We start from the raw sequence: 25,262 nt of genomic DNA, 5'->3' as shown, positions 1-25,262 counted from the left end.
CCACTTGACCTCCTCTGTTCAAGATCTGGTGCAACCATAGTACCCTGGTTGCAACAATGATCTATACAGTCACAGTTCATGTCAATAACACCACACTTACCTAGACACTTCAACACTGGATTAGATAAAACAGTAGAACAAATTTATTAATTATAACGAGACAAATTTCAAGAAAGTATGAGCAATGAAGCATCAAAGTCAGAAATTGTTCCAAGAAAAATAAAGATAAAACACTTCCTAGTATCTGCTTAAGAAAGTACTGGAGTTGAAAAGCAAACTTTCTCACCTTGTGCTCCAGCAGATCACATCAGGACCCTCTGCCACAGAGTCCAAGTCTCTGGACTTGACTGATTGGATATTTTTCTAAAAGATCCACTCTAGGAATTATTTTGAGAAAGCCCTATGGTCTGTGTTATCCAGGAGCTCAGACTAGGTGACCAAAATGGTCCCTTTTGGCCTTGGACTCTAATAATCTATGTGGGAAAGAATTTGCTGGTCAAAGTGGGGGGAGAATCACCCCATCTGCTGGCAATGCGGAGGATATGACACAAACCGTGTGAGAGAGCACACAAATACCAGGTCCATCAATGAGACAGATACTGAAGTGGGTTGGAGTAAACTTTAATTATGAAGCAGGAAGGGAGGGGAGTTTACAGGAATTCATTCAGCTTGGAAACGAGTGGCAGATGGGATCTGGAAAATGAGAAGAAAGGTCAGCTTTCTTTCTTTCTTTCTTTCTTTCTTTCTTTCTTTCTTTCTTTCAGTTTAAAAGCGGCTCCAACGTCAGCAGTGGAACCAACGGCAGTGATGTGACATGGAAAATTACAACAGCAGGCTAAAATATATTTTGTGTTGCATTCCCGGTGCTGCACAGGGCTCCAAACCACATGACCAGGGAAGCGACCTGCAGACTATTCAAAGCAAATATGTTAAGCTTCACAACACCCCACATAGAAGATGAAGATCATGAACATCATTTGTCAGATGGGGAAACTGAGGCAGGGGGCAGGGAAGATTGATTGGGCCTTGGCATCACAGACAGCTTGGAAAGATTCATGCTAAAGACCTTTGGAGGTTCTTCTTCGGGCTTGGATGTCCATCCTGTGATTCTCTTAGGAACCTGCAAACAAAAAAGTGACAACACTGGAGTCTATACCACGCTTCAGTCCCACCTGTTATTTAGATCTCTAGCTAAGGATGGGGGACGGCAAGTTCTGAGGAAGGAGGGATGAAACTGCTGGAGTAACAACCAGTGGCTGACTCACCGATGCTCTCCATGGGGCTAGGGGCCCTGTGCTACAGATAGCAGGGTGAGCAGGTCACTAGGGGGCGCTGTCCCCCTTGGATCCAGGGGTGACCCCACTTCTCCAGAGCTGCAATACGGGGCACTGCGGTGCGGGGCGGGGAATCAGGAGCTGGTGGTCTCCCCTGGCAGTCAGGGATTGACTTCGATATCACAGGGAGGCTCTAGGGGGCGCTGTGCTGCCGGGAGCCCCACGACCGACTGCTGGAGTGTGACCCCCAGCGTTCAATCCCAACACAGCTGATTCCGCTCTGCCTACCCCCTTCCCACCCCTGCCATTTCAGTGCAGTTCAGGAGACTCCTTTGCTCCCCATCCAAAATGGTTGGGCAGCTGTCATGTACCCAACACACCCTGCCCCAGAGGTGGCTGCATGTCAGCCGATGGCTGAAGAGCTGCCCATGGGAACAGAGCCTCTGACATACATGATACCTAGCCAACTGTGGTACTGGTAGGTGCAACCATCCCTCTGCAACTAACCTTGTGTAGGCTGAGAAAGAAAAGGGGAGAAATTTCAGCCTTGGTGGGTTGTTTTGAGTTCAGGGACAAGTCCCCAAGACCCTGCCAATCAAAGCTGCCTTCCCCGTAAGAAGCCAGTTACCTTCGCACTTCATCAGGAAGTAGGTGACGAGGAAGATGAGGCAGTTGAGGGTGAAGAATGAGCCCCCCACGGCCAACTCCCGGGACCAGCTGCCTGGGTGGGTTGTGAAGAAGAAACGTGATGGTGAGGGAGGGGCAATGCACTGCTCAGAGTGTGTGTGGGTCCCTGCCACCCCCTGCTGCAGGGGGTGAGCCCTGCTCTGTGTGTGTGTCTGTGTGCGCGCGAGGGCTGGGGATCATACATCCCGGCAGCTACTGAGAAAGACAGAAAATGAAGATCCAACGTATGAAACAAAACAATATAATATAATAATTCTTTGGGGTCACTTGATTGCAATAATAAACAAATGCAAAACAACAACAACCACAACATGTAACTGTTGCTTTGCAGGTACAGGTACAAAAGATCTCCGGTCTTCCCCAATGTTTCTGTTGGTCTTATTTATTTAGTAGCCCACTGACTGTGGGGAAAATAATGCCACATGACTTGCGGAAGTGTTTGTGCATGTGATAAATGAAGGTGGGGAGGGGTTACTTCCTTTTATGGACACCCAGCCAGCCAGTTAGCTATAAAAACACTATTAGTAGCTCTTCTCTACTTGCTTTACCTGAATGGGTTAAGAAACCCACAGGTAAAGGGAAGTGAGTGGGCACCTGACCAAAAGAGCCAATGGGAGAGCTGGAACTTTTTAAAATTGGGAAAAGACTCCTTGTCTGTGTGTTGTGGTTCTCGGGAGAAGAGGGGAACAGGGCAGCAGTTGTGCTGTTAGAAGCTTTAAGGTATGAAAAACCATCAGATCATACCTAGATCTTGCTTATCTCAAACCCCAGATATGTAAGTAAATTAGGGAATGTCTAGGAAGAGGCAATTAGGATTATTTCTTTTATTTTGTATTCGCTTGTGGACTCCTCTGTGCTAACTCCAAATGCTTTTGTTTTGCTTGTAACCTTTAAGCTAAACCTCAAGAGAGCTATCTACATGCTTAATTTTTGTGTTTCTTTTAAAATCTAGCAAAAAGCCTAAGTTTCAGATGTATTTTCTTTCTTTTTGTTTTTAAGAAAAGTTACCCTTTTTAAGAACAGGATTGGATTTTTGTGTCCTAAGAGGTTTGTGCATATCCTGTTTGATTAGCTGGTGGCAACAGCTGATTACCTTTCTTTTCGTTCTCATCTCTTCCCCAGAGGAGGGGTGGAAGAGCTTGAGGGTACCCCACAGGGAGGAATTCCCAAGTGCGCCTTCCTGGGGCCAAAGAGGGTTTTTTTGCACATGGGTGGTAGCAGCATTTACCCAGGGCCAGCTCCAAGCACCAGCTTACCAAGCAGGTGCTTGGGGCGGCCACTTCAGAGAGGGCCGGCACGTCCAGCTCTTCGGCGGCAATTCGGGGATGGTCCCTCACTCCTGCTCGGAGCGAAGGACCTCCCGCTGAATTGCCGCCGCAGATCGTGATCGCTTTAAAACGTTTTCTCTCACTTGATTTTCTCTCTTTCTGTGACTGGCCGGAGGGCTTTCCTGATGCTCTAACACTTTTCCTTCCTGATTGATTTAAAACTCACTCTCTTCCTTTTTTCCCTTTCCTGCAGGTTTAACATTTTCTGTCCTTTCCCTCTTTTGCAGTTTTAAAACTCTTTCCTTGTTATTTTCCTTTCCTGCAGTTTTCAGACTTTCTCTCTGACCCTTTTCCTTTCTTGATCGCTAGGTGAGAATCCGCTCTCTTTTGTAAATGATTTAAAAGGGTGTTGCCAGCACAGGTGTGCTCGAGGACAGCAACAGTGGGTTCGTTGCCCGGTGTGATTCGCGCCAATAAACACACCAGGGGGAGAAGAAAACAAAGTTTATTTGGGATCCCAAAGTGGTGCAAGGAGACTGGCAAGTCTCAAATCAAGCACATTAACAGGAACAGTTTTTCTTCTTTTATACATTTTGCAGTTAAGCCTCACCCCCCCCCCTTTCCCCTCTAGCCCTCCCTTTCTCCCCCCCATTCCTCCCTCTACCCCTCCCGTCCCTGGTAATAGTTAAGTCATTCTTGGCAGCTATAAGCCTAGCTTGTTAGTAACTTCTTTAAACCGTTATCTTGTCCTTTTTCTCTTCAGCCAGAAACATGCAGCCTCATTATTACTGCTTGAGCAGGGGGTTGCACACAGATAACTGGTTGCTTACATATTCCAATTGCACCTGGCTTTTGAGGTTGATTAGAGTTTAAACATGGAAGGATAGAGTTTGGTTCACTTAGGCCTAGTGCAGGAAGCTTCATTGACACTTAGTGGCCTTCCACCCTCCCGAGTTACCTAGGGTGATGCCTAGTGACGTCAACAAGGGGCTCAACCTCCCTTTACTCACTGTTATTTAAAATGTGTAAACACCCGGTTTTGTTAAAAAATCTTCTAACCTGAACACGTGAAAACACACACAAGCTTTCTAATTCCCCACAGAAAGAAAAATGAAAACATGAATCTTTTCTCCAAAATGCCCAACATGGCAAAAGTGCACACGTCCGTAAATGAGACTGGAAGGTGGGACATAAAGCAAAAAGGGGACATGGAAATCTCTCAAAATTGGTATGCTGGATAAAAGGCGCAGAAGTACTATGCTCTCTCCTCAGGGGTATTACAGACTGGCAGGGCTCACCTCTCATGCTGATGACCACTGGCTCACTCCTCCTGGCTGGGACATTCCGTCCGGACACACGTACCCAGTATGAACAGCTGTACGACCCAAATACCGTTGGTCCAGTGATGTTCAAGTTGTAGGTATAGTTCTTCTTGGATGAAGCCAGCGCTAACACAGCTATTCTATCTCCAAAGTACTGGAAACCTTTAACCTTGTCCACTGAAGGGGGTGCTGAACACACGAGTCCCACGGAGTCACCAGCACGGTACACCCGGCGCCGGGGATTCAAGGAGAGGGATGGGGCCGCAGGAGCATCTGGGAAACATCAATGACACCTATCCATCCTAATGAACACAGGACCAGCATCTTCAGTCCCAACCCAGTCCCTTCAGACTGTGGGGGACCCATCCCTAGTCTGCGGCCCACCCGTGTCCTTCCTGAGGTCCTCGTCAGAACTCACCGAGAACCCCATGGCCTGGATTAAAGGGACTCTGTATGGCAAATGTATCTGTGGTGCTTATAGAGCCAGAGTAGCCGAGTGTGTCCCAGTCTTTAATTCAGGAGGGGGGCAGTGCTGTTACTTCCCCAGGAGCAACAGGCACTCTCTAAAAGTGGGTGGGCCATGGGTTCCCAAACCGTGGCCCTGCCCCTTCTCCCTGAGCCCCCATCCTAGTGTCGCCCCTTCCCCCGAGGCCCTGCCCTCGTGCGGCATCTTCCCCTGAGGTCCTGCTCCCGCGCCACCTCTTCTCCCCAAGACCCCCACCGCCGGCTCACTCCGCTCTGCCCCCGACCCCTGCCCCTCACCCTTACAGCTGGTAAAAATGGGGAGAGCAGAGTCCTCCCACTTATAACAGTGATGGGGCCCTGGCCCCTCTGTTCTGTCATCCCTAACACCCCCCCATAACAGATGCACAAAGAACCAACGATTAGAGTTAGGTGCCTACATGGCCCAGGCCCTTTGGAAAACCCCACTAGGGACCTAAATGCCTCTTGAGGTGCCTAAATACCTTTGAGAAATGGAGACTATGAATTTCAAAGCTATTTAGATGCCTAAAGACAGAGGTAGGCGCCGACCTCCCATGGATTTCATGGCTTCATAGATTCCAAGGTCAGAAGGGAGTGTTGTGATCATCTGGTCTGACCTCCTCTATCACCCTTGCCAGACAACAGCCCTGAAATAATTCCTAGAGTGGATCTTTTAGAAAAAAGATCTCATCTTGAGTTAAAAATTGCCAGGGGTGGAGCATCCACCATGACCCTTGCGAGATTGGTCCAGTGGTTAATTACCCTCACAGTTAAAGATGCCTGGTAATTTCCATGGGGTTGGGTTCCTCCATGCTTCTGAAGCACCTTTTAAGGGGGCTGCTCTAACCACTGAGCCATCTTCCCTCCCACAGCTAATACAGAAAAGGCCGAGCTAAATTAGGAATGTAAGCTCCTCGTTTGATGGCATTGGTCAGGTTTCTGTTCAGGACCAGGACTGAGAAGAAAGGAAATGCCATCAAAGAATGAGCACAGGAGCTTAAATTCATGACTTTGCTAGACACCCAAATTCATGGACTCAGTAGAGACACTGGATTTATGGCTCATTGCAACAGTCTCTCACCTACTAACCCTCCTTCATCCTATAACTGCAGAGGTGTTCGCCACCCTTTTCACCTTGAATGGTTGCTCACAATGTGCTTTAACTCCTAGTGCTGAATAATCGGTTCCATCTTGGATGTAGCCGTTCCGCCTTGACACCCCGAGAACCTTCCCCAGCCCAGAACAAGAGCTCTGTATAGCCCAAAATGGAGTTGCCAACCCTCCAGGATCGTCCTGGGGTCTCAAGGAATTAAAGAATAATCTCTCATTAACCATGATGTCATGCGATGAAACCTCCAGGAATATGTCCAACCAAAATGGGCAACATTAGCTCAAAGGCTTGTTGCTTTCACCACAGAAGTTGGTCCAATCAAAGATATCACCTCCCCTGCCTTGTCTCTCTAATATCCTAATATCAATACGGCTAGGAAAAGTGGCAGATTGGAGGAGGCCCCAGGGGGTGGGTGTGATGTTATCTGATTAAAATATGACCATATAGATCATTGTTGCAACCACTGTTATATATTTGCAGTAAATCTTGTACAAGGTTGTCAAGTGATAAATCTATGAAAAAGTTATGATTTGCTGGTTATGATTATGCTATTTGCATGCATGTATCATTATTGTATTTGAAGTTATGAATATTGATTCTATACCTGGCTTTCAAATGTTTGCTTCTGGGGTAACACTCACAAGGTAGCACCCAGCACATCTTGGAGGGACTATTCAAATTAAGTGACTCGTCAAGAAAAACTTGACAATGGACCACGGGAGATGCCCATCTACACTGAGTGGACTGTCATGTAAACGTGCTGTCTGGAGTGTAGGTAATGGCTTCCTGCAATGACTGAGCAAAATGCATGGACATGGGACTTGCCCATGTGACTCCAAACTCCATCTGGTTGCTGTAATTTTCCACAGTAAGAACAATGGGATGCCCTCCACATCGCAAAAGCTATAAAAGGCCCTGGAAACACCTCCATTTTGTCTTCAATTCTTCTTCTTACCTCTGGAGAAACTTTGCTACAAACTGAAGCTCTGAACAAAGGACTGAATGACCTATACAAACATGGTTGCCAACTTTCATGTGGTAAATTATCACGTCGACTTTCATAAAAAGCCAAAAATCAAGCTAATCCCATTACATACAAATGCCAAAACAAGCCAATCCCTAAGAACCCCAACACACTATGTGACTAGATCTTCCTGGCGTGCAGTCTGGGACTGGGCTGGGCCCACTGTGATTCCCTGACTCAAAAAAAAAAAAAAAAAAAAAAAAAAAAGCAGCAGCAAACAAGCTACAAGCCAAAAACTAGCCAACAAGCAACTCACAAGCCAATTAAGCCAAAAACAAGCCCAATTTCTGCATTTTTGTGTGTGCGGGTTTGGCATGTCTGCATCCAAGCTGTGGATGTATTCCAGAGACTTGACTCAAGCCAGTAGTTTATTCCATCACTGCTACAAGCCTGAACCAAGAACTTTGCAATTACTGTATGTATTTCATTCTTTTAACCAGTTTTAACTCTCAGCTTTCTTTCTTTCTATTTATGAATAAACCTTTAGATTTTAGATACTAAAGGATTGGCACCAGCGTGATTTTTGGGTAAGATCTAAGTTATATATTGACCTGGGTGTGTGGCTGGTCCTTTGGGATCAGAAGAAGCTATTATTTGATGAGACTGGTTGTAAAGAACCACTCATCTCTGAATCCAGTGGTTTTGGTGGTGATATAAGAACTGAGGAAACTGCCTTTATGTCCTCTTGTTAGCCAGTGTGGGGAACCAGGAGTTTATGTTTGTGGCTGGTTTGGTAAAGCCTATGGGGGATCAGCCACCACTCTTGGGGTGTCTCTGCCTTATTTCTCAGCAGTTCGTCCAGAATTTGACATCCTCACTTATAACCCACTGAGGCCCGGTTACAGTGGGGGATGAACATGCGAACACAAAGACACACAATAACTCCTCGCTTAACGCAGTAGTTCTGTTCCTGGAAAATGCTACTTTAAGCAAAACGATGTTAAGCGAATCCAATTTCCCCATAAGAGGTGGGGGCGGGGATAGGTTCCAGGGAAATGTTGCCAGACAATAGACATTCTACATATCTATATATGCACGTAACCAGTATACGTTTTAAACAATTGAATAGTGTACACAACCATGCTGATTGCGAAGCTTGTTTGAGGTGCTGGAGTCAGAAGGTGGGATATTTCCCAGGGAATTCCTTGCTGCTAAATGATGAACTAGCACTCGGCTGAGCCTGCAAGGGTTAACATGTTGTTGTTAATGTAGCCTCACCCTCTACAAGGCAGCAGGGATGGAGGAAGGAGACACAATAGACACATGGCAGCAGTTGGGGATGGGGAGCTGCATGTCTGTGTGAGACAAAGACACACACCGTGTGTGTGTGAGAGAGAGACAGACAGACACAGAGACGTGCATTGCCCCTTTAAGTACGCTGACCCCATTCTAACTACACTGCCTTTTTAAGTAGATCAGCAAGTTGAGACAGCAGCTGGTGCCAGCAAGCTCCCTCCATCCTGAGCGCTGTCGTGTCCCCCCACCCGCTCTGTGGAGATGGGGTACAGGAGCGGGGGGAGGTGGACACCCTGACATCAGCACCCCTCTTCCCCCACCAACTGCACAGCAAGCTGCCAAACAAGGTTATAAGGGAGCACTGCACAACTTTAAACCAGTATGTTCTCTAATAAATCACCAATGAAACAAAGTTAACTGGGGACGGTAAGTGAGGAGTTACTGTACCCTTCACTTGAACGGAGACGGGCTGGCTCTTCTCAGATGGGGTTTCTTGCCCAGATGCCCCCCTCCAGTATGCACAACTGTAGGCCCCGGTGGTGGCCAGCTGAGCTGTGAGATGGAGCTGGGCTTCCCTGTAGAGATCAGGGGGTGTTTTGAAGAGCCGCTCCCCACTTTGGTCGAAGAACCGGTACCCCGTCGGCTCTGCAGCCCTGGGAGCCGAGCACCTGAGTGTCAGACGCTCCCCCTCAAAGAACTCTGGGTGTGGGGGGTGCAGAGAGAGTGTGGGGGCTGATAGGGGAGCTGCAATGGAAACACAGAGGTTAGTGCAGAGGGGGAGACCACCGGGGAGTGAGGGGGAGAGGAAATGCGGGAGGAAACCCCGACACAGACCTCCCCCATCCCCCTGCCCATTCCTCCCCCCTCCACACGAGGAAATATCTCAGGGCAGATACAGCACCTCTGGGTACATTAAAGTCCCTTTACCTGTAGGTGACACCAGGCTGGGGAAAATCTGGAGAGAGGCTGAAAAAGAGAAGCGAGGGAGTGAGAATTCTGCAAAAGAAAGAAAGAAAGAAAAGGAGAGCGATTGGAAAGAAAGTCTCTCACCCAGCACAGGCAGAAGGAAAGTCAATTCCATGCTAAGCTGGTTCCTCTGCTGCTGAAATTTGAGTTCTCTGCTCAGCCACCGGCGTCGTGTCCTGCCTGGGGCCGTACCCAGCACTTCCCGTCTGCCAGCTGCACAAAGCCCCCTCTGGCAGATTTCCGGGGCTCAACCCGGGCACACACCAGGCTCCTGGGCCAGGCTACTGCACCTGCCGGGGGCTCTAGGGATATTTCTTCCCATACCTCTGCTTTTCTCTGGGAAATGGGAAGAATAATACTTGCCTGCCTGACATATGGGATTATTGTATAAGGATTCGATTGAGATCTGTGGGGCCAGGAACATTACATTTTTAAACCTTACATGACTTACCACAAGATGTCAGAACATATTAGTATTAGAGCTGGAAATGTCTCTCAGCCTGGATCCCCATTCTGCTCCTCTACCCTCCAGACCGCTCCCTCTCCTAGTTAATGACTGAGATGATGGAGAATAAGATTGTTCATTGGCATATCTTGTATGCCCAGCCTGACCAAAATAAATGTGGGTTTTTCTCTAAAGTCCAGTTGTGGTTAGAAAAGCGGCTCTGCAAAAACATCACCACAGTCACAGGCCTCCACTTGCTCTGTTTCAGGTCAAATCTGTTCATTTTATGGGTACAAACATGTTTTTGCTCTTAATGGTGCAAGAACCAATATCAGTCAAGGAACACAAGCTCTATTCTGTTTGGCCTCAGACAACAACAGAAGTGGTGAACGCATTACAGCTGAAGATGAAAGAAGCAGAAAGAACCTAATTTCGCTTTCAGGGTTACGCAAGGGCAGGAATTAAGAAAATTAACTGATCCAATTTAATCTGGAGTCAGAGGAAGAGGAACTATGGGAAAGCAATATTTAAATAGTAAATACAATATTTAAATATTAAGTAAACGTAAAGCTACAACATATTATGTTAATCTGTGAGCATGAGATAAGAGGAGATAAATGAAGAGGAACTAAAATGAATTAAAAAACAAAGGTTCGTTTTAAACCACATTCTAACTGCTATGCCATTGTTCTGTGATCTTATCTGAGATTTACATTAGACACATAGTTCCTGGCAAAGACATCTAAACTTTCACATAATGCTGGGAAATACAGAGATCTGTGTGGTTACAAAAGTAAAATCCACAGTTTTAGTGCACAATAAAAATATTAACTACAAACATGAGCTCATGAAAACCAGTAAAGAGACTGGCAACTATTACTAGAACAAATAGAAGAATGCAGGTGATGACCAAGGGGGTTGCGTTGCACATGGGTTTCTTTTTCTAAAGAAAAACAGAACCAGAAAAGAGAAGTCCCCCCAGAAAAGAGAAGTCCCCCAAATTGTGCTGAGACCAGGAACAGGGAACCAGCTGCAGCACAGAGGCATGGCGCAAGCGGCCAGGGATGAGAGCAGGGTTGGTTTTGTTCAACGGAACTAGCTCTGGTGTTGGGCCTGTCACGAAGTCAACAGTAAAGTCAGTAGCTCAGCCAGAGGCTAGGGGGCTATTAGAGGAGCAGGTGGGCGAGGTTCTGTGGCCTGTGAGGAGCAGTACGTCAGACGAGATGATCATGATGGTCCCTCTGGTGGAGGGTCACAGGGCTCCTTCTGCAGTAGAGGTAGCTGTGCCATTCCCTTTGACCTCATCGTGAAGCCAACGTCTCTGCTAGATCTGCCTGGGAACCAGGCGTATTGACCAGTAGTAGATTTGGCTATCTCAATTTTACTTCCCCTTCTGAAACGAAAACCAAGAGTTTCAAAATGCCCCATGAAATACGATTATGAGAAGAACTCATCAGCTATGCCAAGAAGGTCACCACAAGGACCCAGCCTGACCTCTGCTGCGAAACAGAATTCCGAAAGCCGATCTTTCAGAGAAACATCCTATCTTGATTTTAACATTGCTGGGACAGAGAACCCACCACAGACTTTGGGATGTGGTTCCAACGCTCAATTCCCCTCACCGCTGAAAATTTGCACCGGATTTCCAGGCGGAATTTGTAAAGCGTCAACTTTCAGCCATTGCATCATGTTAGATCTTCGTAGGCTGATGGAAGAACCCTCAATTATCCAATTTCTCTTCCCCCCATAGGCACTGATAAATTGTGATCAAGTCACCCCATAATCTTCTCTTTCTTTATCTCAATAGATCAAGCTCCTGGAGTCTCTCACTCTAGGCAGGTTTCCTACTCCTTGAATCTTTCTCCTAGCTCTTCTCTGTCCCCTCTTCAATTTATCAACATCCTCCTGTGAATCTACAGGGTCCATAATTCAAGATTTCGAGGCTTTTCTGACCATCTAGTGCGACCTCCCGTTTAACTGAGGGCTGGTTACAGGATTTCGGTAGCGGTCGAACCAGTGAGTTGAGGGAAATGTCATGTTTTGATGAAATCAGAACAGTTTTGGGCCCAAAAGGGACCCAGATCTCAGATGGCATCATCACTTGAAGATTACCTGTTCTGTTCATTCCCTCTGAAGCACCTGGCATTGGCCACTGTTGGAAGAGGATATTGGGCTATATGGACCTTTGGTTTGACCCAGCAAGGCCATTCCTATGTTCTTATGACCTCTCAGCCGGAACAGGGACAGAAGATTTTATTCTGAGTTTGATCTTTAAAAACTTTTCCGTATAGAAAGATTTCTGCTGCAACAACTTGCTCCAAAATGAAAAATCAAAGTGCTCAGTTTTGAAAGGGTCCAAACGGATCATCATCAACATGCTTATTTTGGGGCAGGTTTGTTTAGTGACATTTTGCCAAAATTGATACTTTTTTCTAAATATTTCAATTTTGACAAAACCAGCATGTGCGGAGGAAAATTTTCCAACAAGCTTTGGCCTGTGCTGCAAACACGTGTTTTTGATTTGCCGATCACCCTCCTTCAATGAGTCAGCCAGTCCCCCTGCCTCGGGCCAGGTCAGAGCCATTGCCCTGACCAGAGCCAATGCCACCTACAGAGGAAAGTCCCCGTGTCCCATTCCCCTGAGCAAACCATCCCCCCATCCAGGGGCCAGATCAGAGTTGAAACAGACTCGGATGAGGGCCCGAGCTTTGCAGCTGAAAACATCTGCCCAATCCAGATCTCACTTAGGTTCCACTACGGATGGGTCAGACGTCCGGTGGGTCAGCATTGTCCTGGGGCTGAGTGAGCTGGTAGGTCCACCAGGCTCCACGGCATGGAGCATTTTAAGTTCCTTGGTCGGGGCGGGGAGGTTTTTACAACCGTTTCTGGCTGAGTCACAGTGAGCAGTGTGGTTGGGTGAGGAGCCACCCGGCTTCCTTCCTGTTCTTAGGGACCACAGAGGACAAACCTGACAGAGGCTACAGCTAATGTGAGGAGCATGTCAACCACAGGAAAGCAGCCCAGGCGAGAAGAGCGACTGGCCCGAAACAAGGGCATGTGCTGTCTGTGGTAGAATGAGCAAGGAGTAGCCTGCAGTAACCAAGAGAATACGTTCCTTTCTAAGGGCTTCTGAGAACCCAGGAGTCCGGGCTCTTTCCCCTCTCCTATTCTCTCTCCGTCCTCTTCTTTTCTTCCCACGCCCCCAGCTTTCACATTAACCACAAACTCTCATCTCTGGAGGGAAGAAGCCGGGAAGGTTGCAATGGCAGGATCTGAGTGACCCCAGAGGTTCTAGCGTAGCAGGGTTGCACCATCCAGGAGCTGGAAAGGAATGTGAGCAGAACAGCTCAGCCCCACTTATAAACCATCACAACCTCCCCCATGGGAGGCAGGATTCATGAGCTTCATGTGACTGGTGGGCAAACTGAGGCACGGGGCGGGGCAGGTGATCAGACACTGGAATTTTTTTCCTACTTTGGATCCCCATCCTGGGATTTTCCTTGAATTTCATAAATGGCAAACCCACGAAGCTGGTCCCTAGCCTGTGTCTGTCCTAGCCTGCTTGTGATCACAGCTGTAGTGGAGCAGGTCAGCCAGGGTCAGCGTTTGGCTGGGAGACCTCCCTGGGTGGTGAAGGGGGTGAAACTGATACAATGGGGGCGCTGTGCTGCAAGGAGCGGGGTGGGGGTCTCAGTAGGGGGTGCTCTCCCCTGTGAATCAGTGCTGACCGCAATGCCCCCTCTTCTCTTCTCTTCCCCTCAGCAGTGCCTGGTCAGCAGGGGAAGAGAAGAGGAGATGGGGGAGCAAAACACACGGCTAGTTGCCCAATGGGCACAGCACTCAGAAGAATGAGGTCGGGGGGATGAGGGTTCCCAGCCAGGTTTCCCCCGCACCCGTTTGACAGACAGACATTCCCCAAGGGGGACATGGAGGTGCCCATCTGGATGGTGCCCGGATGGGATCCTTCACCCAGCTTCCAGTACCCAGTCCCAGCAGGTGCCCACTCCGGCGCCCCAACTACCAACAGCTGTCGTCGTCGGTTGCCCCTGTTCAGAGGCTCTTGACTGTCCCTGTGAACTCTGAACCCCAATACTGCAGCCACCCCAGGTCACAGTCACGACAGGACGTCCCCTCTCCTCTAGCCACTGAACCCCATCATATCCCTCTAGGCGGTCAGCCCCTCTAGCGGGGGGCAGCAGGGACAAACACACATACACACACAGCAGGGCTCATCCTCTCCTGCAGGGGGCAGCAGTGACACACACACACACACACACACACACACACACACACACACACACACACACACACACACACACACCCACCCACCCCACCTCACTCCTCTAACAGGAGCACTGCTTCAAGACCTCACCCACGGGAATTCCTTGTGGTTCTCTGTTCATCACAACGTCAGCTCAGAACAAGCTGCCAGGCTTAGGGGGGCTCCGCGGGGCCAAGTCCTCGCAACTGCACCCTAAGGCTCGGCGACCCGCCGTGGGCCAGAGGCTCCGTCCATTGGGAAAAAGGCCCAAGACCACTGAAAACCAGGCGGTTCATTTACAAACCCTTCCTTTGCCTGTTAGCTTCCTGGAGAATCCAGTTTGTGCTAATAGATGAGAACCACTCCAGGTGGGTGTCTTCAAAGGGGCTGATAACCAGAGCAACTACATTATCATCCCCTAGTGTGAGCAGGGTATTAGAGGTTTTGTCTTATCCAGGCAACTCTACACCTGCTCCGAAAAATAAGTGTCCCAATTTTTCACACTTGCTATCTGGTCACCCTACCATCCCCCTTCCCTGAGGAGTTACAGACACGTTCCGTACGAGGAGAGATTAAAAACACTGGGACAGTTCAGCTTGGAATAGAGACGACTAAGGGGGGATATGCTAGAGGTCTATAAAATCATGACTGGTGGAGATCAGTGGTTTTCAACTGTTTTTCTTTTGCAGACCCCCAAAAAATTCCAAAGGGAGGTGTGGATGATTCATTTATGGATGATTATTATGCAGGGCTGCCCAGAGGGGGGGGGGGGCAAGTGGGGCAATTTGCCCCAGGCCCCGGGCCTCGCAGAGGCCCCCACGAGAGTTTTTCAGGGCCCCTGGAGCGGGGTCCTTCACTTCCTCCGGGGGCCCCGGAAAACTCTCGCGGGGCCCAAGCCCCCGAAGCTTCTTCCGCTCCGGGTCTTCGGCGGCAATTCGGCGGAGGGTCCTTCCACTCCGGGACACGCCGCCGAAGTGCCCCGAAGACCTGCGGCTAGGGATCCTTCTGCCCGGGACCCACCGCCAAAGTGCCCAGGCCCTCAGAATCCTCTGGGTGGCCCTGTTATTATGGGGTAAAAATTGGGGCCAGGACAGACAGGAGAGTGGGGCGGGGACAGACAGGAGAGTGGGGCGGGGACAGATCGGGGGGGACAGACAGGAGAGAGGGGTAATACCTCGCTGGGTACGTCTACACTGCCAATGGCAGTAGGTCTCAGAGCCTGGAACTGGGTCTGCACTACAGTGCTAGAAATAGCAGTGTAGACGGTCCCAGTCAGGCTTGCCGACCCACCCCCTTTGCCGGGTTTGGAGCCCAAGTGGGAATGTCCAGCCCTGTAGTGCGAGCCCCATGAGCCTGAGTCAGTTGACCACATAAATTGGTCCATTGTCTAAGGATCATTTGCTAAAAGTGAGATTTCCAGACCCACCAGTCATGCTCCCCCAGCCCCCACTGGCAGACGTCCTATACAGCAAAGCCTTTGTTCCATGCAGCAGGGCATGGAGGTGAAAGGCACCAACCTTCACTCCTGCTGGCTCTGAGTGATGGTCCTTCAGCGAGGTCACATGCACCTTTCTCAGGTAGAAGAGCTGCAAGGAACAAAGAGCAATAGGCTGCTATGGAGCAAACCCGGGCTGGGGCGGTCACCGTGCTGATAGTTCCACACCTAGTACAACACAGAGACCATGATCTGATGCTGTCATAGCCCACTCTGCCACACCAGCGAACAGAACACCCCAACGCCATCAGACCACAAACAAAATGTTGACCCCAGAAAAGCAGAACCACCAGATACTGCGTGAACTCCACTGGGTATTTTATGTGGAAGGCACTCGGATAGCATGGCAATGGGTGGCAGTATAAAACCAGGAAACATAGAGATATCCGTCTTTCTTATAGTGATATAAACCTAGAATAACTCCATGGATTTTGTGGAGTTACCATGGATTTACCACTTTAAATACAACATTTTGCATAAAAAAAAAAATCACACACCATATTCTTATTGGAAAATGTCATCAATTGATTGTATGTGTAAAGAAACACAGATAAAACTATGTTCATGAGAGAAATATGGACATTTTATTCTTGGTGAATAACCTCCACCCAGTCAGTTTCCTCAGGGCAGCTTTGATCTCCTTGTTCCTCATGCTGTAGATGATGGGATTCATCACTGATGGCAGCACGGAGTAGAGAACGGCCACCATGAGATCCAGAACCGATGCTGAGCTGTAGGTGGGCTTCAGGTAGACAAAGATGGCAGTGGAAACAAACAAGGAGACCACAATGAGATGAGGGATGCAGGTGGAGAAGGCTTTATGCTGGCCCTGCTCAGAGGGGATTCTCAGCACTGTGGTGAAGATCTGAACATACAACACAATTATAAAAACAAAACAGCTTAAGCCTAATCAAACACTCAAGATGAGTAACTCAACTTCACCAAGGTACATGTCAGAGCAGGAGAGCTTGAGCAGCTCGGGCATTTCACAGAAGAATTGATCCATCATGTTGCCTCTACAGAAGCTTATTGCAAAATAAGAGACTGTCTGGTTTGGACAATGTACATGGCAGAGGGGCATTGCTAGTCTCTACGCAAAAGAATAAATGGACACAAATCTGACATCAGGAATCATAACATTCAAAAACCAGAAGGAGAACACTTCAGCCTCTCTGGCCACTCAGTAACAGACTTAAAGGTGGCAATTTTGCAACAGAAAAGCTTCAAAACCAGACTCCAATGAGAAACTGCTGAACTTGAAGTGATATGCAAATAGAGACTGGGAATGGCTGAGGCATTACACCCATTGAATCTATTTCCCCATGTTAAGTATCCTCACACCTTCTTGTCAAGCTGTCTGTAATGGGCTATCTTGATTATCACTACAAAAGTTTTTTCCTCTTAATTAATTAGCCTCTTAGAGTTGGTAGGGCAACTCCCACCTTTTCATGTTCTCTGTATGTGTATATATATCTCCTCACTATATGTTCCATTCTATGCATCCGATGAAGTGGGCTGTAGCCCACGAAAGCTTATGCTCAAATAAATTTGTTAGTCTCTAAGGTGTCACAAGTACTCCTGTTCTTTTATTTTATGTTAATAATCCAGACCCCAGAAGCGGAGAGTAATTCCCATGCACCAATTGTAGGGCTTTATTTGACTGGGAAAGGAAAGAAATGGAGACAGTGTGAGGGTCTGACACCAATTCGGTGTTAGCCTTAAACCCTGCGGGGAAAAAGAACTAGGTGGCCTTCTTTCTGGCAGCCAAAGTAACACCGAAGGCCCAAGTTCAGGCCCTCTGACAGAAGCTGACTATACTGACGGCCTTTACATAGAACAGTACAGGCCAGGGCCTGAACCACACAGCTGTACAAGCCCCTGTCAAGGCTATGACCAGAGGAGGGAAAGGGGTGCGAGGGAGCAATGTGAAAGGCTTAGCAACATAATAACGGCTTGCTTATGAAAAACATGATAGCCGCTTGTTGTGAAACATGATAACTGCCTATCTGTAAAAACATGATAACTGCCTAGCTGTAAAAACATGATAACTGCCTAGCTGTAAAAACATGATAAGTGCTTGTTGATGAAAAATAATAACGGTTTATATGAAGAAATTGCTTCTAGGAAATGCCAGCTTCCCCTATAGTTCCAGCTATCTGCCAATCAGCCAATCATATCATCTTTGGGCATCCCATGCCCTTAACCAGAAAACCCCGGAAAAAAACAATATGTACCCTGACGAAAACACCACTACAACTGGTGCCAAGTACCACCCATGTCGGAAACCCCCCCACCCAATAGGCACCCAATTCTCGTAAATAATGAGGGAGCTACCGGAAAAAAGGGACAGACCCCTACTCTTATTTTCGCATAAATGATGCATAAATGACCCATTCTTTGTACTATGCTTGCGGTTTGAGCGAATAAAGCAGCCTGCGTGCTGTGCTAGGTGTGGTAGTTTTCGGACTGCTACCCCAACGCGTTGGTATGTTTTGCAATAAACTGGCCTCAGGCTTGAGTCTGTGAACTAAAATCAATGCGTGGGTGACTTTTTCCATGACAACCCTGTCCATATTCCTAACCCATATCCAACAGGGACTTAATCATGCGTTTAAATTCAATGGTGCCGCTCATATGATTACATTTAAGAATGTGCTGAAGCAGCTGTGGAATCAGGGCCTCTGTCCAGACTAGTCAAAGGAAATGAGTCTTGTATTCAGAATCAGGAGTGTCTGGAGCAGATCCTCAGCTGTGTCAATTCTCGGAGCTCTAGTCGAGCTGTGTCACGTTAAACCAGCTGACAATCGGCCCCTGGATTTTCAAGGATACCGAGAGTGAAACTGACGTTTGTTCAGAGAAGCAAACCAGACCATGTTCAAAATGTATCCAGTCAAAACAGCTCCAAGTTCAAACCCCACACACTTAAAGATGAACTGTTTGTAAACGAGTGATGGACTAAGATGTAGTCATAAAAAAATCTTTGATAAATAATGTTTACTAAGGAGTATTCATCAGAAAATTATGATCTGGACATAGACAGTCGTTAACAGGAAAAGAAGCATAATAATTTGCACAATCATCTCCATAGATTACCCATTATCTAGCTAGCGGACATAATTCACAATCAAATAGAAATCTGTCATTATGAATAAATTAGCTCTTCTCTCTCTAGAGACAAGGGTCACAGCCTACTGAGCCATTTTCATCAGAAGCCAGCAAGGGAAGTGAGGAGAAGCAGCCCTCCCTCGCACGTCTCTGTTGTCTCCCAGTCTCAGTGATTAATTGGGGAGGAGAGGGGGGAGCCCAGGCCCGCCCTCTACTCCGGGCTCCAGCCCAGGGACCCTAAAATTAGCAGCTCTGGTAGCTGACTTTTTGGAAATAGGACATGTACAATTCCCTGGACCACTTCCCCACAGCAGCCCCCACTTCCTCAATATCTACTTCACCGTTACCTCAGGGACTCCTTCCTTGCACCTGAAATGGTTTGTACTGCTCAGTTCCTCCAACAGCACAGCTTCCTCCTATAACTCCTGGCACATGCCTCACTGACTAACTGGGAGGCTTTTAACTAGTTCCAACCAGCCCTTGATTGGCTTCAGGTGTCCCAATCAACCTAGCTATTTCCACTGCTTTCTAGAAGGATCTTAATTGGCCCCAGGTGTCTTGATTAATCTGGAGCAACTGCCATTTGGTTACCATGGTACCAGGGATTTGTTTAGCCTGGGGCTAACATACCTGTTCCTCATTAGTTTACTGTAGCCATCTGGCCTTGCTCCGTCACAAAGGTTAGAACAAAATGACCCCAAACAAAAAAATTACACTGGTCTTCATGTCACTACTAAGTGCAGCCCAGAGACTTTGGGCCAGAACCGCCTCAGTATTAAACTGGTGATGCCAATGGGTCATCTCTGCATTGGGGCTGGTCTAGCTGAGTTGGGAAATCTGACCCTTACTTCCCTGTCACACTCACTTTCTCCAGGGTGCTGTCAGCCAAATCTGGATCCTTGTGTGTAGAGGCTATTGGCGAAATCTTGATGTCCTTGAAGTGAAGTTCTAAACCACAGTGATTTCCATGGAATCCCAATTTGGCCTCGTTATCTGAGTCAGGTTTTCCTTAGGAAACTCTGGATAATGTTTCTCTCGAAATCAGCCTTTCCACCATAGCAAGAATGACACCGTTTTTACATATTCATTTAGGTTAAAATAATAAAAAGAGGCCCAGCCGAGGTTCTTATGTCCCTAACTTTCCATCAATAATACAATAATACCCCAACAATACACACACAATCATTTCAGTGTGTCCTAAGCCACTGCAGAAACCTCTTTTACCCCCTTTTATCATTGCAGGGAGCAAACCTTCAGCTTGCTCAGAAAACCCCATCAAAGAGATGCCATATGGGCCCCCCAAGAGAGTGCAAACATTGAAAATCCTGCCTAACCAAATGCTCACCATCTCCCCTTTGCACCTCTAAGACCTCCTGGAACAAAGAAACAAACCAAATCACCAACCAACCAGCTAAACAAAAATAATCTAAAAATCTGGCAAACAAACAAACAAAAGCACAAATAACAAATACATTGATACCTCAATCTGAGTTTTTATCCCCCAAACTAAGAAAAGCCAGAGACCTCAGTACGGACTATGCTATGGCTACGGATTTTATAGGCAAGATAGCATGGTGATGGATAGCAGGATATGATCGATAGATTCCACTCTTACTTAGATTGGTGTAAACCTATAGTTAATCCTTTTATCTTGAGTCATGTTTGTCTGGACTTTTACAGGTGTAAATACCCAATTCTGCATAAATGGTTTGCACAGTATTTTCTCCTGGAGGCAATAATGTCATCAGCTGATTGAATTCATAAGGAAACTCAGAATGAAATTGCTACTGAAGGAGAAATATGGACAGTTTATTCTTAGTGAGTAACCGCCAACCTATCCATTTACTCAGGGCACCTTTGATCTCCTGGTTTCTCCTGCTATAGATGATTGGATTCATTATTGGTAGCAACACAGAATAGAGAACACCCACCATGAGATTCAGACCTGAGGTTGAGCTGGAGGTAGGTTTCAGGTAGGCAAAGGTAGCAGTAGAAAGGAACAAGGAGATCACACCGAGGTGAGGGAGGCAGGTGGAGAAGGCTTTTTGCCGGCCCTGCTCAGAGGGGATTCTCAGCACTGTTTTGAAGATCTGAACATACGACACAATTATGAAAACAAAGCAGCTGAAGACTAAGCACACACTAAAGACAATAACCCCAACTTCACTACGGTATGTGTCAGAGCAGGCGAGCTTGAGGAGCTGGGGGATTTCACAGAAGAACTGATCCACCATGTTCCCTCCACAGAAGATAATTGCAAACGTATTCCCAGTGTGCAGGGCAGAGTAGAGAAGACCACAGATCCAGGCACTGGCTGCCATTTGGACACAAGCTCTCCTGTTCATTACTCTCTCGTAGTGCAGTGGTTGGCAGATCGCCACGTATCGGTCGTATGCCATGATGGTCAGTATGGCAAAATCTGCTGAAGCAAAGAAGAAGAAGAGAAAGACTTGGGTGACGCTTGCAGAATAAGAAATTGACCTGGTGTTCATGAGGGAATTGGCCATGGATTTGGGGATAGTGACAGAGATGGAGCCGAGGTCTAGGATGGACAGATTCATCAGGAAGAAGAACATGGGGGTGTGAAGGTGGAGGTCGAGGGCTATGGTTGTGATGATGAGAAGGTTTCCCACCAGGGCTGCCAGGTAAACCACCAGGAACACAACAAAGTGCAAAATCTGCAGCTCCTGAATGTCAGAGAATCCCAAGAGAAGGAACTCGGTCATTGTTGTTTGGTTGAACATTTCCTTCTTCCGAACATCATGTGATGGCTGTAGGGGGAATAAGGAGGACAATGGTCAGGATAAGAGCGACAGAGGGAATTGCCGTGATTCCCCTTCTCTTTATATCTCTTTGTATGAATGTCAAAGGTGCCCAGCACTCATCACTTACTGTGACCAGGTGTTGTTAATGCTCCTCGCCTCTGATGATCCATCAGTCCTGTTATCACACTAGTGTGAATTGGGTCAGCTCCTTTAAACTCAATGGAGCTTCCCCACTTTACCCCATCTGAGGATTTGGCCCAGGGTGTAGCTTGTTAAAATGCAGTATGAAGGATGGAACAAAGCACAATCCAAATCCAGCAACGCTTGCAAAGAACGTCCCTCTCCAAGCTCACAGCTTGGCGACGAAACTGGTCTGCTAAAATACCAGCACAGCCCGATTCCCACTTTGCAGGGCAATATCACATAGACTCACCCAACATCATAAGTGGCAACTCATCTGTAATTTTTCTACCCCAAGATCTGGGCCTGGACGGCCTATAGACTGCTTCCAAATTGATTTCTGGCACCAAATCCCAGCTGCTCTTCTGCCGGCATGTAACACGGGGCTAGCAGCAGCCCTCCATTACTGCCATGTTGTTTCAATTACTCTGCACTGTGCGGTGCATTGTTGCCAGGACACTTGGGCTCTACTTTTGTCTTTGTCAGCGACCTGCTGTGTGACCTTGGGCCAGTCATTTCCCCTCTTTCTGCCTCTGTTTCCCCTCCCTCCCTTTCTCTGCCTTGGCTACTAGGACTGTAAGGTCCTTTGCAAAGGGGCTGTGTGGCAGTTTTAAAGGTATTGAGAAACCTAGTGGGGTTTTCAAAACCACTTAGGCACGCAACCCCAGGCTCCTCGGTGCTTCTGAAAATCCCACTAGGTGCCTAAATCCCTTTGAAAACATGGTCCCGTGTCTTGTTATGTGTAATTTACTCTATTTGTACTCAGCCAGCACCAGTGTGGAGTTCTGGGTTCCACTCCCAGTGAGCTCCCGTATGACCTTGAATGGGGTCAGGATAGACAGGCGTTGGCTGCTTGGTTCTACTCTAAGCCAGGGTTTAAAGGGGCTAATCTGTACAAAACATTGTGTGCGCTGGCAACTTTACTGGTTATTCAGTCGTTACTTCTGTGCAACTCTCTCGTTGAAAGAGAAATTGCCCAGACGCAACAGAATAAATGGGTTTGGAATTAAGGTCTAACCAGGCAATATTAATGTTCCCCAATTTATTTAAAGTGTATGGCAGGTTGGAAGTTTTCAGCTGTGTTCCTTTTAATGGAGATTGGTTTTCCTGCTGAACAACAACAAATCTCAGAATCTGTCTGCTTCTCTCAAACATTTTGGTTTGGTTTGTAAAGAAACGAAAACTCAAAAACCAAAGAGTTTTGGGTTTGTGATTTAAAAAAATCCAGTTTTCAGCAGAAAGTTTTCATTTGCCAAAAAATGGAAAAAAAAAAAGATTTGGGGTTTTCAATGAAAAGTCAAAATTTTCCTGCAGGGTGGGAAAATACCAATCAGCCGTAGGTATTGATTAAACAGAGAAAAGTCTTAATGAGTTCATATTGTAATTCATGTTTATCATCTTAATTTCCCCCTGTATGTTGATCCCCCAATAATTGAAATAACAAACTTACTGTACTGGTCTTTGTGGATTTCCCCCCTAAAGATGACGCATGCTGTCATCCAGCACCAGGATTCTCTGTTCAATATCCATCTGCATACAAGAATCTAGAAGCTGAAGGCACAAGTATCTGAGAATCCTTCACCCCTCAATCTGAGACTGAACTGACACAACTGGATTCACACCTGTTTTTCTCTGCAGATGACCTGTGTGGAGCTGGCTTTGAGCTGCATTGCCATTAAAGGACTGATGCTGCGGGAAGGTGATTTATCCAGGTCTATTTCCTAAGGGCTAGTGGGACTCACTCCCTGGAGCTCTGCACAGCTCAGCAGCAGAGGCCCAGAGGCAAGTGCATAGATGCCTAGGTGATAAAGCTAAAAAGGGCCATTCTGGTCCTCTAGTTTGACCCCCACATAGCACAGAGCCCATGATCTCCCCCAGGGTTCCCTGAATCCAGCCCGACTTCTGTGTTATCTATGGGCCAGGATTACAAAGAGGGAAACAGGCACCTACTGGGAATTATCAATGCTCCTAAGTGAGCTAGGTGGCTAAACCCCATGGTCATTCAGTGGGAGTTAGGCGCCTAACCTACTTAGATGCTATTGTAAATCCCAATAGGCTCCTATCTCCTTCTTGAGGTTCCTAAACTCCTTTGTAATTCTGGCTTCACGTCTGTATTGTAAACTTCCATGGCCTGGGCTTGTCCTGAATTTCAGAAAATGAGGGTTGGGGTTTGCAAAGGAGCCTACGGGATTAAGGCACATACATCTTGGGATCCTAACTCCCTTAGACTCCCTTGAGAATCCCAGCCTGAAATGATAACAAGTAGAGCCAGCCATCTAGAAAGAGGAGGTCAAGACGCCAGGAACTCCTGTGATCTAAGCCCGTCTATGTATCTATATCAGCTCAACTCTCTGTGCCTCACGTTACCAAAATCTGGAGGATTATAACTGAGGCTGGCTGAATAATTCATAATGAATGATTTATTTAGAGATGATCAATGATTCAGTTCTGTTTGAGCTCTTAATGAATTTTCATAGATCTTGGTGAAATATTTGCCCGCCCCACCAGAATTTTCCCATTTTCCACAGGAGTCCAGTGCCCTGGGCCAGCTCCAGATACTGCGCTACCCACAGGCTGCAGCAATAGGGGTGTGATGTGGAGATCTGCCCCCAGTGCAGCAGCTGCAGCATCATCTGCCTGAGTCTGCAGAGAGCCTGAGACAATGGCTCTGAGAGGGGGGAACTGCTCCAGGCACCTCCATGGGTTCAAACTCCTGCCCACTGTTTTGGAGGATCCTACCCACCTCACCCCATGAGGAGGCTCTGTCTGCAGGAGGAGGGGAGGAGCACGGCTTTCCCTACCCCTTCAATCAAGGGATACAGCCTAGGTGTGGAGGTGAAGACTGGGGTGATCACGGCTGCCCCATGCCTGTCTGTGGGCACCTGGCTGATCCCAAGGGGTGAGGGAGAGTCACCTGCTGCCTCTTCTGGGAGGGAACAGGGGTCCCCTGCCACTTTCCCAGCTTCTCTTTCCCATGCGTCACCTGGGGTGTCTGGATCCAGCCCTGAGAGTCAGCTGAGCTTTATGGGAATAAAGGTGCCTCTTTCCTCAGGCTCCTGGGAACAGCCCTGCTCAGAGCAGTGACTCCTGGAGGGACCAGCCCCAGCTGCTGTAGGTGGAGAAGGGACCACCTCCGCCCCACCCTACCTGCAATAATTGGTATGTTGGATATTAAGCCAAACTGGAGGAGAAAATAATGGGGGGATGAACTCTTTGTCACGGAGTCATCGGGGCGATGCTCTGGAACTGCTCCCTACGAAGCCAGGCAGGACTCTGGGGGAGTCTCGTCTCTCGGAGCAGACTGTCTCCAGGGCAAGCACGTTCCACAGCTTCCACCTTCCTTGGAGCATTTAGCATCCCCTTCCACACCATGCACTTCCCACAGCGAGTCCGCCCGGGCAGATCCAAATCAGCATTTATACCCGCAAAAGGAAAAGGGTCAGAGACCTCATCGAGTCCATTGGGAACTTGATTATGGTTATTCATTGTAGGTGGAAGGTGCTGAGATGGTGTGATGGTGGGTGGCAATACAGGATAGATAGATAGATTCTGATCTTATTTATACAGTTGTAAATATACAATAAGTCCATTGTCTTGACTCTGCATTTTTACCAGTGTAAATGCCCCTTTCTGCTTAAGC

General features: G+C 47.6%; 2 protein-coding genes across 6 annotated transcripts; both read right to left on the bottom strand.

The window, feature by feature from the left end:
* Positions 1–734: 734 nt before the first annotated feature.
* On the bottom strand, positions 735–9,719 carry LOC135975208 (alpha-1B-glycoprotein-like). Of its 5 annotated transcripts, XM_065565345.1 has the most exons (6): positions 9,456–9,719; positions 9,333–9,371; positions 8,853–9,149; positions 4,528–4,824; positions 1,903–1,995; positions 735–1,120 (listed from the first exon to the last, which is right to left on the bottom strand). In XM_065565345.1, the coding sequence occupies exons 1-6, from the start codon at positions 9,484–9,486 to the stop codon at positions 1,113–1,115; spliced, it is 765 nt and encodes a 254-aa protein (XP_065421417.1). In that variant the 5' UTR covers positions 9,487–9,719; the 3' UTR covers positions 735–1,112. The 5 variants fall into 5 exon arrangements, with proteins under 5 accessions (XP_065421417.1, XP_065421416.1, XP_065421415.1 ...); XM_065565344.1 differs by having other exon boundaries at positions 977–1,120; positions 9,333–9,622; XM_065565343.1 differs by lacking the exon at positions 735–1,120 and having other exon boundaries at positions 1,722–1,995; positions 9,333–9,622.
* Positions 9,720–19,450: 9,731 nt separating this feature from the next.
* LOC135975509 (olfactory receptor 14A16-like) lies at positions 19,451–23,482 on the bottom strand. Its single transcript, XM_065566726.1, has one exon. It carries the CDS (start codon positions 21,419–21,421, stop codon positions 20,462–20,464), a length of 960 nt encoding a protein of 319 aa, XP_065422798.1. The 5' UTR covers positions 21,422–23,482; the 3' UTR covers positions 19,451–20,461.
* Positions 23,483–25,262: the final 1,780 nt, after the last annotated feature.

The sequence above is a fragment of the Chrysemys picta genome, chromosome 13 (genome assembly GCF_011386835.1).
Source record: "Chrysemys picta bellii isolate R12L10 chromosome 13, ASM1138683v2, whole genome shotgun sequence".
In the NCBI taxonomy this organism is placed as follows: domain Eukaryota; kingdom Metazoa; phylum Chordata; order Testudines; family Emydidae; genus Chrysemys; species Chrysemys picta.
This window is presented reverse-complemented; position numbering and strand designations above follow the sequence as displayed.

Excerpts from the sequence above, each read along its gene's own strand:
- LOC135975509 (XM_065566726.1), bottom strand. The coding sequence starts at position 21,421 with ATGTTCAACCAAACAACAATGACCGAGTTCCTTCTCTTGGGATTCTCT.
- LOC135975208 (XM_065565341.1), bottom strand. The coding sequence starts at position 9,486 with ATGGAATTGACTTTCCTTCTGCCTGTGCTGGGTGAGAGACTTTCTTTC. Across the intron at positions 9,150-9,332 it reads CAGCCTGGTGTCACCTACAG|CTCCCCTATCAGCCCCCACA; the intron begins GTAAAGGGACTT and ends TTTCCATTGCAG. Across the intron at positions 4,825-8,852 it reads CGTCTCCGTTCAAGTGAAGG|ATGCTCCTGCGGCCCCATCC; the intron begins GTACAGTAACTC and ends GATGTTTCCCAG.